Source organism: Gavialis gangeticus, unplaced genomic scaffold (assembly GCF_001723915.1).
Source record: "Gavialis gangeticus isolate Ggan-Ray unplaced genomic scaffold, GavGan_comp1, whole genome shotgun sequence".
Taxonomy (NCBI): domain Eukaryota; kingdom Metazoa; phylum Chordata; order Crocodylia; family Gavialidae; genus Gavialis; species Gavialis gangeticus.
In genome coordinates this window covers 65,753,112-65,763,944 of record NW_017729030.1, presented here as the reverse complement: position 1 = coordinate 65,763,944, position 10,833 = coordinate 65,753,112, and the positions used below count along the sequence as shown (strand labels likewise).

General features: G+C 37.1%; 1 protein-coding gene across 1 annotated transcript in view; it reads left to right on the top strand.

Annotated features, from left to right (window-relative positions):
- Positions 1-10,833, top strand: part of TNKS (tankyrase) — a 264,386-nt gene that overhangs the window by 179,656 nt on the left and 73,897 nt on the right. The window contains exons 7-12 of the mRNA XM_019521853.1: positions 53-148; positions 1,570-1,636; positions 2,051-2,237; positions 3,435-3,556; positions 6,496-6,587; positions 6,675-6,753. Coding sequence (XP_019377398.1) covers positions 53-148; positions 1,570-1,636; positions 2,051-2,237; positions 3,435-3,556; positions 6,496-6,587; positions 6,675-6,753 — 643 coding nt within the window. The remainder of the gene's footprint in view (positions 1-52; positions 149-1,569; positions 1,637-2,050; positions 2,238-3,434; positions 3,557-6,495; positions 6,588-6,674; positions 6,754-10,833) is intronic.

Here is a 10,833-nt window from a genome sequence, read left to right as displayed (position 1 = left end):
AATCCGTTCTGTTATCTCATTCCCTGTGTACGTTCTGCTTACCCCTCACTAGCCTCCAAGGCCTAGAAAGAGCTGCAGCGAGTTTGCCTTCTTCCCCTTATAGGCTGGAGAGCGGCTCTACTGGTTCTTCACTGTCTTCCCAGAACAGGTATTACCGAAAGGACTAGCAGAGCCATCCTCATTGCACAGAAGAGGGAGGGGGCAGGAATAAGGGAAGCTTTTTCTGTCCCCACCAGCCCCCTATAAGAGCAAACTTGGGTTTCTGAGAGTTGTGGGAAAGAGCTCTGTCCCACTCCTGAGCTGTATTTGTTGGCTGTGAGGAAGCAGGTGGGGTAGGCAGCTGGTTAGGAAAGTAGGTGGCTTTCCCAAGCAGGGCTATAATTCATAAGCGCACCGGATCTTCTTAAGTAAGTAGCAGACATGTCCAGAGAAGGTAAATCTCATCTGTTGAACCAAAACAGATAAATAATAACAATCACAACAGTTGGCAGCAGTGTAGAAGAGTTCAGTAAGTTTTAGCTTTTTTTTTTTTCCTTTTAAATTATAAGGACAAAGAAAATCTCAAAGACTTCAGAGTTCCTGCAGCGTTTTCTTAAAAGCCATCTTTAACATTAATTTTAACTAATGAAGTAATGGGTTTAATTGTTGATTCTTAGAAAAAATGATATTGAGGGAGTCAGTTAATTGAGAAGAGGGCATTCTGCATTTTGTATATGTAACAAAGAGGTTAAATCTATGTTTTTAAATGCAATATTCATCCATATCTGTGGAGCCATAACCACCCTATCTGGCTTTACTTACAGACTGGGCTCACTGTCTTTGTTTTATTGCTTGTCTCTTGCTGATCTTTTAAAATTTATGGCTTTCTCATAATATAACCTTTGCTTGTGATTAGTCTTGCATCATTTGCTTCATCAGTTTAATTTTAAAGTGCAGACTCCAGTGACTACAGAAATTCTAATAACCCTCAAATAGTTGCAATCCTTGTACAATTAAATATATTTAAAGCTTATAATGTACTTCAAAAATGCAGAAATGTCAGGTTCTTCTTTACTCTGGAGTATCTGTTTTAATCTACCATCTGTAAATATTTCTACATCATACTATACCCAGAAGCCAGGTGACATTGTAAGACAGTTTTTCTTTTTACACAACATTTAAAATGAAGAGGCATGTAAATATAAAGTGAAGTAATACACAAATTTGTCTTTACCAAGGTTAAAATTAATCAGGTTTTATTTTCCTTTTGGTAGCAAGAAAGATGGTTTTCAACACAGTGAATGCTTATATCACCAATAATACATGGTAGATTAAACACTTACATTGTTTCACTCAAATATTTTTAATGGCACTTGTGGGCAATAGACTGCTTTGGAAGGTTGGAATCCCACAATATAATGAGAAAATTTTTACTCTAGTAAGAATTTAGACGCTTTAATATTTAAATCAAACATTTATATTTGCTTTAAATATTAAAATAATCTGAATTTTTTTAAATGTTTCTAAATAGTTGTTTTAATTTTAAATACCTATGTTAATATTCAACTGTTATTTGTTTTATTTATCTAGTGGACTTGTGCCTCTTCATAATGCATGCTCATATGGACACTATGAAGTCACAGAATTGCTACTTAAGGTAAGTGGAGGAATGCAAGAATATTTATATCATTTTTCATACTTAGGATAGATGTGGTCTATTCACATGATAGTTAAAGGCAGAGGCTCACTGTTAAATATCCCAATTTCTATGCCTGTGATTAATTCAGAGGCACAGGATTTTGGATTTGAAATGCACACCTGCACTGCTGAATTCAGTATTTCTCCATCGAATGTTTCCAGCCAAATATTAACTGATCATTTTTCCCCTAAAGATCTGTTGCAGTAAATATTAAATTAATTCCAATATTCCTATTTTTGCTAGGTGAAAACAAATTAATTATTTTTCTTTCACACTGAAAACAATTGAAACAACTTCAAAAATGATTTCGACAAACATCTCTGTAAGTAATTATAGTTCATTTCTAAAATGAAGAATTCTTTTTCACCCTAGCATGGAGCCTGTGTTAATGCTATGGACCTCTGGCAGTTCACCCCTTTACACGAGGCTGCTTCTAAGAATCGTGTAGAAGTCTGCTCTTTGTTGTTGAGCCATGGTGCAGATCCAACACTAGTCAATTGTCATGGCAAGAGTGCTGTTGATATGGCTCCAACACCAGAACTGAGAGAGAGACTGACTTGTATGTATTTCAATCATGTCATAATTTAATGAAGAGTGTTGTTGGTATTAATAACCAGGGAACCGGGTTTTCCGCTTGCTATATTAAAACACAGATTTTCTCCTTTAAAGGAAAAAAATGCAGGAAACCGCAGGTTTCCCCTTGCATGCTGGCAAAGTTCCATCGTGCAAGGGGCTGCTTGGGGCTTGAGGGAGTGGGACTCAGGGGGTACCACATGCAAGTGCACGTGGCCAACAATGCAGCCAAGCATGGGGACTGGCTCCCGGGAAGGAGAATTGCTGCAGAATGTTGGGGGGCATGTGCAGAATGCGGGGGGGGGGCTCCCAGGTCCCATATCCCTGGCAGCTGGGGGCCTATTTCGGTAGGGCAGGGGTGTGAGGGGCGCCAGAGGGGCAGGGGGTGCGGAGCTGTGGGTTGTAAGTGAGGGAAACAGACAGGGCCCAGGGGACTATGGGTTAGGAGTGAGGGGCACCAGTGTGGGCAAGGGCAGGGCACTGGCATATGAGAACTGCTCAGTGCCACAAAGCAGGGGGAGCTCTGATTTCTCCATGATAAAAACACCAAAATCACATGCCAAAATATATAGGTATTTAGAATTTATTTTATTGTAATGATAATGATTGTGAGGCACTCTGGTAGGCTTCCATATTGCTTTAAAATTGTAAATATATGAATAAAACATTGTGTTCAACTGCTACATAGAGAGAGAGAAACATTTCATTTTAATTGCAGAAAAACATGGGTTTTGGACTTTTATTTGAGAATTGGGTATTTTTAATCAGAGAATTTGGTATTTTTAAACCGATAAAACCAGGATCCCTGCTAATAACACATTTGTCAAACTGGGTTTCTTATAGGTGATAGGTAAATGCAAAACAACAGAATGCACCTTTAGTTTTTCATTTTAAAACTTGAGATGTCAGTAACCAGAGTACGTTATAATTAACTTTTTTTTTTTTATTGCAAGATACTCTGGGCCTCTTTTGGGGAGGGTGGTACATAAATTAATAGTTCTTACCTCAAGGACATTATTCTGCCTTTTCTAGGTCAGGGTTTAAGATTCCACCTTAAGCCAGTGTTCAAAAGGGTATAGAAAACTGCTCCCTTGCTTCTTTGTTAATTGTAGTTAGCTTACTGAAGTAACATTTATAAATCTGACACATTGCTGAATATTAAGTATGTCTATTTCCCCAACAGATGAATTCAAAGGACATTCTTTACTGCAAGCAGCCAGAGAAGCAGACCTAGCGAAAGTAAAAAAGACACTTGCTTTGGAGATCATTAATTTCAAACAGCCACAGTCGCATGAGACTGCACTGGTGAGATTATACAGTCAATTCATTTCTTTTATGATATATGTGGTAGCAGTGCTAGTTGAGGGGGTTTTATTGCTAGACTATGAAAATGTATTCATCATCTAAGATTGTGGATATGCCACCAGGCATTTTATATTTTAAAAATAAATCACTATCACAGTAGTAGTGTTCAGTTTTTTCCTTGAATTTTGTTTTTTATAGTGGATTTTTCCAGAAACCCTTACGTAAGCCACAGTTGCCCTGCTCATATTCTGACTGTATTTTCTTCTCATTGGATTATTGTCTTTGTAGCAACTTCTACTAGTTGGTTGCTTTGTCTTCTGCTGTGACACTTTCCCACTCTCTTGTTTTTTCTGGAGACTGGATGCAAAATTTTAATTTGGGGATGCAGAGGATGACAGTGAAGGCAGGTAAAATAGATATGTCCTGGGGCTCTGTGAAGGACTGAAATAAATTGTCAAGCCACCTCACCTTTTCTCTATTTTTTTAATGAAGTTTTCCACCAGAGCCCAGTTAAATATGTTTTTTGATTAAAATTGTTCTCTACACCAATAAGTTTATTTAATATTAAATGTTATCATCATCTGATGGAAGTCAGTAGTGAAATAGTTTACAGCACTCCTGCAGTAGAGGGTCTCTGTCTTTCTGTGACTGGTGTCCTGTCTCCAGCAGATGGCAGTAATTTTGAGCTCACAAAGCCTATTTGATGTGACACTACTCAGATCTGTCTAGCCTCCACTGTTGCTGTAGTGACTTACCAGAGCTTGCCAGCCATGTGTTATCAATTTTTGCTGGGGTCTTCAATATGAAACATAGTTATGCATCACAAGAGATAAAGCAGATCAGTAATACACTGGCTTTTGTGATCATGTTGTAGTAGATTTGGAGTGTTGTAATTGTAACTGTGGTGGTCCAGATATATGAGATGCAAGTTTTTTAGTTAACTCTTTTATTGGACCCACCGTGTACTTGGGGAAAATGTTGGGCTAACGTTTGGGCACCAAGTGCCTTTCTTCAGATGACCTTCGCCTGAAATAGCATATCTGCACTAAGCGAGTGTGAGTATGTGCATTAGTAATTTAATTGACAATTGCTTCTGCTCCCAGTTCATCATTTGAGGCATTAGGAAGGCAAAGAGCATAGAGTAAGTAACTTGTTTCGTCAAAATGAATTGAGATGGTCACTATTAAAACAGTATGACTAGATTGTTTTACTTTTTTAGAAAGAGTAGTAAGACATAACTACATGGTGGTTAATAAAAACCCTGCAAAATGATCTCAGAAATATCAGAAGCTCTGTAGGTCCTATTCTACATGGGCCATTAAGCAGCATATGTCCAAGATGGTCTTTTATTTCAGTAGTGGACTTCTCTGAAAAGATTCCAAACTTTTTAAATAAGAAGGAAAAGAATCAGTAGTCTGTCTGGGGAAAACAGATCACATTTAAAATGACATAGTTAATCCCTTCTTGATTACGTTGGTGGTTTTTATTAAATAGTATTTTACTAAAATACTTTTTACTAAATAATTACTTATTTTATTATTTTTTTAACATTTGCAGTACTTGAGCTGCTCTTGACTATTTGACACTCTTGATCATACAGCAACTATTTGACCTGAAAAATAAAGATTATTTTTAGAGCTTAAAAACTGTTCTTGCTGGAGGTATGTCTGAAGGTGAAAAGCAATCTTAAACTTTGCAGCAGTTTAGCTAGATCTTTATTTATCGTAGCAGTCCAACAGCTCATATAACAAGAATTTATTACCATGCATCACCAGGTGAAAAAGAAATGTCAGTATCTTTAACATTTCTCAGACTTCTGCTTCTGTGGCTAACTTACTGAAAGTCACAGTATTTGACACCCAGAAGTGTGGGACTTCCATCCAAGAGAATCTATACCAATTTCTCCACTGTTTTCACACTATGGTGCTTACATTTATAATAAAAATAGAAATATTCAAAAACACCTAGTGGTTCTCAAGTAGCTGTTAATTTGGGGTGCTCAATTTGAAATGCTCCAGGACTGTTTTTCAGGTGTTCTTTTCTCAGAATGGGTGTCCAAAATAATTGGACACCCCTGAAAATTTCAGTGTGTGACTGGTTCTAAGGAAGTGGTGTAGCCTTCCAGGGTAGCAAGGCCTACCATCCTAACCAGGTATGTGAAGTCATGGCTAGAGATGTGGGATCTAAGCCAGAGTTGCAGCCTTCCTCACAAACCAGCTAGCCACCTGGGCTCCACTACACAGTGGGGAGAGGAAAGTATGTGACAATGTAGGAAAAGGCTGTGTCAAGTTACTTAGGATTAGCAGGAATGTTGATAGACCTTGCTCCCAGAGATCCCCTTAAAGGTGCATCTCACTCTGGATGTCAAATAAACTGTTCTAAGCAAATGGATTAATTTTACAGTTGGCTTTATAATATAATCCCATATATTGAGCACTAACTGAAAACATGTACCAGAACAACGATTAGATTAAGGTTAACATGTTCAGTATACATAGAAATAGAAAAAGGAGCAAAGCAAACGTTTTGCCATGGAACCCAGGGGAAGAAGCAGGAGAATTCCAGTGTAAGGCTTTAGAAGCTCTATGCAGAAATAAAATTTTAAAATCCCTTTACCTTTACCTGCCTTTACTTATCGCATCATTTATTGTCCTGGTATCTTATATGGTTGGAGACTTAAGTATTTCTCATCTGTGACATGTAGTTATAAAATCAAAATTGTTTTCAGACTAGAATAATTTAGCACTGATCACTATCTTACGTACTGGTCCATGTGTCATATATAAAGACAGAAATGTGGTATATTTCTCTGGGATTCTGGGTATAAACTTTGCAGTCTGATACTCAGTAAAATACGTAAAGGTGATTCAGTGGACTTCATAAAATACTTCAAAGTCTAAGTAGTTATAATAGTAATTTATGTTTGCTTTTTTATACAGCACTGTGCTGTGGCTTCCCTGCATCCTAAACGAAAACAAGTTACTGAACTGTTGCTCAGGAAAGGAGCTAATGTTAATGAGAAAAACAAAGAGTAAGTTTCTGAAAATTTGAGCAAAAATTTCCAAAGGTTTCAGTAGAATCAGGAAAACGGAACTAATTTATATAATTTTCCCTCTAGCTTCATGACGCCTTTACACGTTGCAGCTGAAAGAGCTCATAATGATGTCATGGAAGTTCTGCATAAACATGGAGCAAAGGTAAATTTGTAAATATCCATCGTATAATTTGTCCATTTAAAGTAGATAAAGGAGGGACTGTTGGGTTTTGAATTCAATATTTGTTCTCCCCACTCTGTCTGAGACTTTCTATACAATCCTTGGCATTTGTTTATAACAACCAGTGAGAGATATTGGGTCTTTAGCATTTGAAAATTTGGCTTATTTAAATGCCTGAATAAGGATTTAGAAACTTAACTTTGGTCACCTGCCCTCCACTCTGCCCTTGTTTCTAAATATCTTCCCCCATTTTTCAAAATAATTTTGCTCCTTGGTAGCTCTGGTAGATTTCCTAGATTTAGCTCTTAGTTGCCTTCAAGAGGGGCTGCTAAGGGTTCCATCAGTTTTGAAAAACCAGGCACTATTAGATAAATGCCTTGACTGTGAAATTAGGAGACTAACCGGTTATTCATTTTTAAGTATCTTGTCCTCAGCTATTTATAATTATTCTTGATTATCTATTCAGCAGATCCTTCTGTTAATTTACCTTTGCTCTAGGTTATAACTAATATTCATGCACATTTTTTGTAAGCACACTGTTAGATGTGCTTACAAACCAGTGGTCTTTGAAGTTGTAAGATTACAGGCAAAGATAAATTCAGTCCCACAATTAGTGCATCCTTTTTCTTTCCACAATTTCCCTTTTAGATGATTGTAACAGTGGATGAGAAGGTACAGTATGATCATTGTTATTTTGCCAATTAGCTTTCCTCAAAGGCTTGTTTCTCTTCATGAGAGATGATTTTTACCATATAAAATGTAAACAGGCTCCTTATTTTTGCTTTTAGGGTAGCTCAGTTTGCTACCTCTGTCTTCATCAGCATCCATCTAGCTAGAAATGAAGAAATATACCTGTAATCACAATCTATAATGTCACTTTTGAACTAGTAGGAGGTGACAGCAATGTAACTGTATACATAGTTAATACAAGTCTCCTTATTTCTTCTTATTTTAGGACATTGAATTGTAATTTAGGGGCCTATTAAGAGCCAGTTTCCAGAGCTCAGAATCTTACTCGCTTCTGAAGTGGTGTAATGGAATCATAAACTATTTTAATGATGGTATCATGGCACAGTATGTCATATTCCAGAAATTTGATACAGTTGCACCTCTTCTAAGACTTTTCTAGGAGGATTTATTTAAGAGAAAAACACTTGTGTTAATTCAAACCATGAATTATAATCAAATCCCTAAACTGTCCCTTAATATTGAACCTATGCACTGGAAGTAGAAATCTTGTATGTGCTTATAGCACCAAGCAATCACTCCAGAGCAGAATTTTCAAGAGAATTTGCTACTGGCAGTTTTTATTTAGGCATCTAAATAAAGTGGCCAGACTTTCACAAGAGTTGAGTCCCAAATAGTGCTTACTGCTATATAGAGCATTTGAATCCAGAGCACTTCTGAAAATCTGGCCATTTCATCTAGGTACTTATAAAGCCAGAGCTCAGCTTCCACTTGAAAATCTGGCTTTATCCATGTAGTTTGAAATAAAAATTGGAAAGTGGAACTATGGGAAAAAATGTACTGACATGAATTTTGTTAAAAACAATTTTTATACTGACACAGACCTAATGTATGCCATGTACAGTGGCCTTCTTAGCCATCAAGCACCTGTCACGTTATCTGAAGTTAGTGATCATTTTTGTCTTAAAGCACAAATGACTGGTAAGCCCTAAAAGTTTTAATCTAGCAAATTCAGCTGCAGTGCATATCATTGAATATTTAGAGAAGGGGAAGATAGTGTCATAATTAAAGCATGAATCTCAGACCCAGGAGACCTTGGTTATTTTCCTTCTGTGCTATAATCTTCTGATTCATTTTAGAAAATCCATTCACACCTTGATTCAGCAAAAAACTTAAATGCTTGCTTAACTTTGGTAGGACTACTCCTGGTTAAAGTAAAGCAGATATTTAGCACTTTAGCAGATTGGCCGTGAGTTTTTTAGGCCCCAGTTTCCCTAACTGTAAAAACCTTATGTTGTCTTACAGAGTTTTTCCATGAGATTTAATGTAATAATATTAATGAAACACTGAGATGTTTCACCTGGAAGGTATTCTAAAACTGTCAGCTAATAATGGTAGTTTTTTATATTTAATCTTACTATGGCGCTTGCAATACTTCTCTTATTAATGCTTGGCTTCTTACTTACATGTTGGCTACTACTGTATAATGTGTAAATGCTTTTAAAATTAGTTTAACAGGCATACTTAACATCATTTTTTTACTTTTGAATATTAAACCTTACAACCTTATCATTCCATTTCTGTAAAATCAGTATGGAATAAAATTTAGAAGCAGAGCATGTAGGGTCTTATTTTTCAGATATCAGTATTTTAGAAAAAATTACTTTATCCAGTTGCAGGTTTCCTGCCTTGTCAAGGCTTTTCACACTGCTGTATAGACATTTTCCTCAGTTTAAAAGGTATACTCGTGTTTGCTAATCCTTTTGTTGATAGTCTCGTTTCCTGCATTTTGTTGTGTATGCATTTTCAGTGTTTCAACTCTAAAAGCCATTCTGGTTTAAAATACAGATCAGGGACTACTGACAAAAATGGAATTTTCCTGGATAAACATATTTTCCAATAATTTGTATATGTCTGAAATGCAACGTGGATTTGCCCAAGGGTAGATTGTGCCAGACTAACTTGATATCTGTTTTTGATAAGACAGCTGATTTTCTAAGCAATGGTCAGTGTCATTTGTTTGGATATCTGTAAAATATTTCATATGCTGCCACATGGGAAATTGCTCAGTAAGCTGGAGAAAACAGGGTTGAATAGAGAAATAGTAAGGAACTGACCAAGGAGGAAATAGCAACAAGGTGGTGTTGAAAGGGAGATTATCAGGCTGAAAAGAGTTGCTTGTGGAGTTTCCTAAGGATTCTTTATTCAGGATTGTGTGACATAGCAAAGTGAAGCTCTCATTGTGATAAAATCTTTCTTCTGCCTGAAAACATATTTACTGTATGTAGACTTTACATTTATTTTACAAGAATCCTTAGAAAAAACTCAGTACCAGTAATTTTGCAAACATCAGCTTAAGTGCATGAGAAAGTTATTATCAAGATTCTGACAAAAATACTTAACCTGTAGGATTGAAAAATGCCATACATCTAAACCAAGAGTAGGAAAAGGTCATACGTGTAATATTCCTATGATAAGCTTCTAAGTAAAAGAAATAGGATTAATCCTACTAAGTATGCCCATTGTTTCTTGGAACTGCTTTACACTGAAAGGTTCGTAGTAGAGTAACCTGTAACTCCTTACATGCAGTGTATGGAGGCCAACGTTTGGGTGAAAGAACCAAGACTAGATTTCCCTCATACTGGACGGCATGTTGTAGATGGGAATAGTTCTCTCCCATTGTCCTCTTCTGCCAAAAAGTTCAAATTTTGCAGATGGCAGCTGGAGATTCCCCAACAGGGTGAATTTTAAGGTAGCATAAAGGCCATGCACCCACTTCAGATGATGCTGGAGGCAGAAGGAATGGTCCTTTCCTTAGCAAACTGGTCTAGTCCGTATACGCTACAGGAACAGCCATTAAGTTGCTGTAAAATATACCAGGAACATAGGAGTCATATGAGCCACCTTAAGCTACTTTCTTTCCTCTTCTTTTTGGGTCCTGCACCAGGTGCAGCTCACCTGTCTCCAGGGTATGAACTGCAGTATTTGCTGAATTATCTATCTTTAAGGTTTCATGCTTTTTAGCAAAAAGAGAGGTAGGAATTAGGGATGCATGAAGTTTGATTGCCGATTCGATTTGGAGAATATTCAACCCGATTCAGAGGCTGAATCATCAAATCTGAATCGAATTGGGAGACCCGTAAATATCTCCAAATCGATTTGGAAAAGATTTGGAGATTCGGCGGTTCGGAAGCAGTCTTGCAGGGAAACAAACCAAGAAGAGGGAGTGGGAGCAGGGGGGAAAGACTGCCATCTGTAGTTGGCTAGTGACTCTGATCTTTCCATGAGTTCCCTTCCAATCACAGTGCTCCGGGGGAAGGATGTAGAAACAGCATACTTCACTTCATCCACCTCCTAGATACAAAACCTCATGGG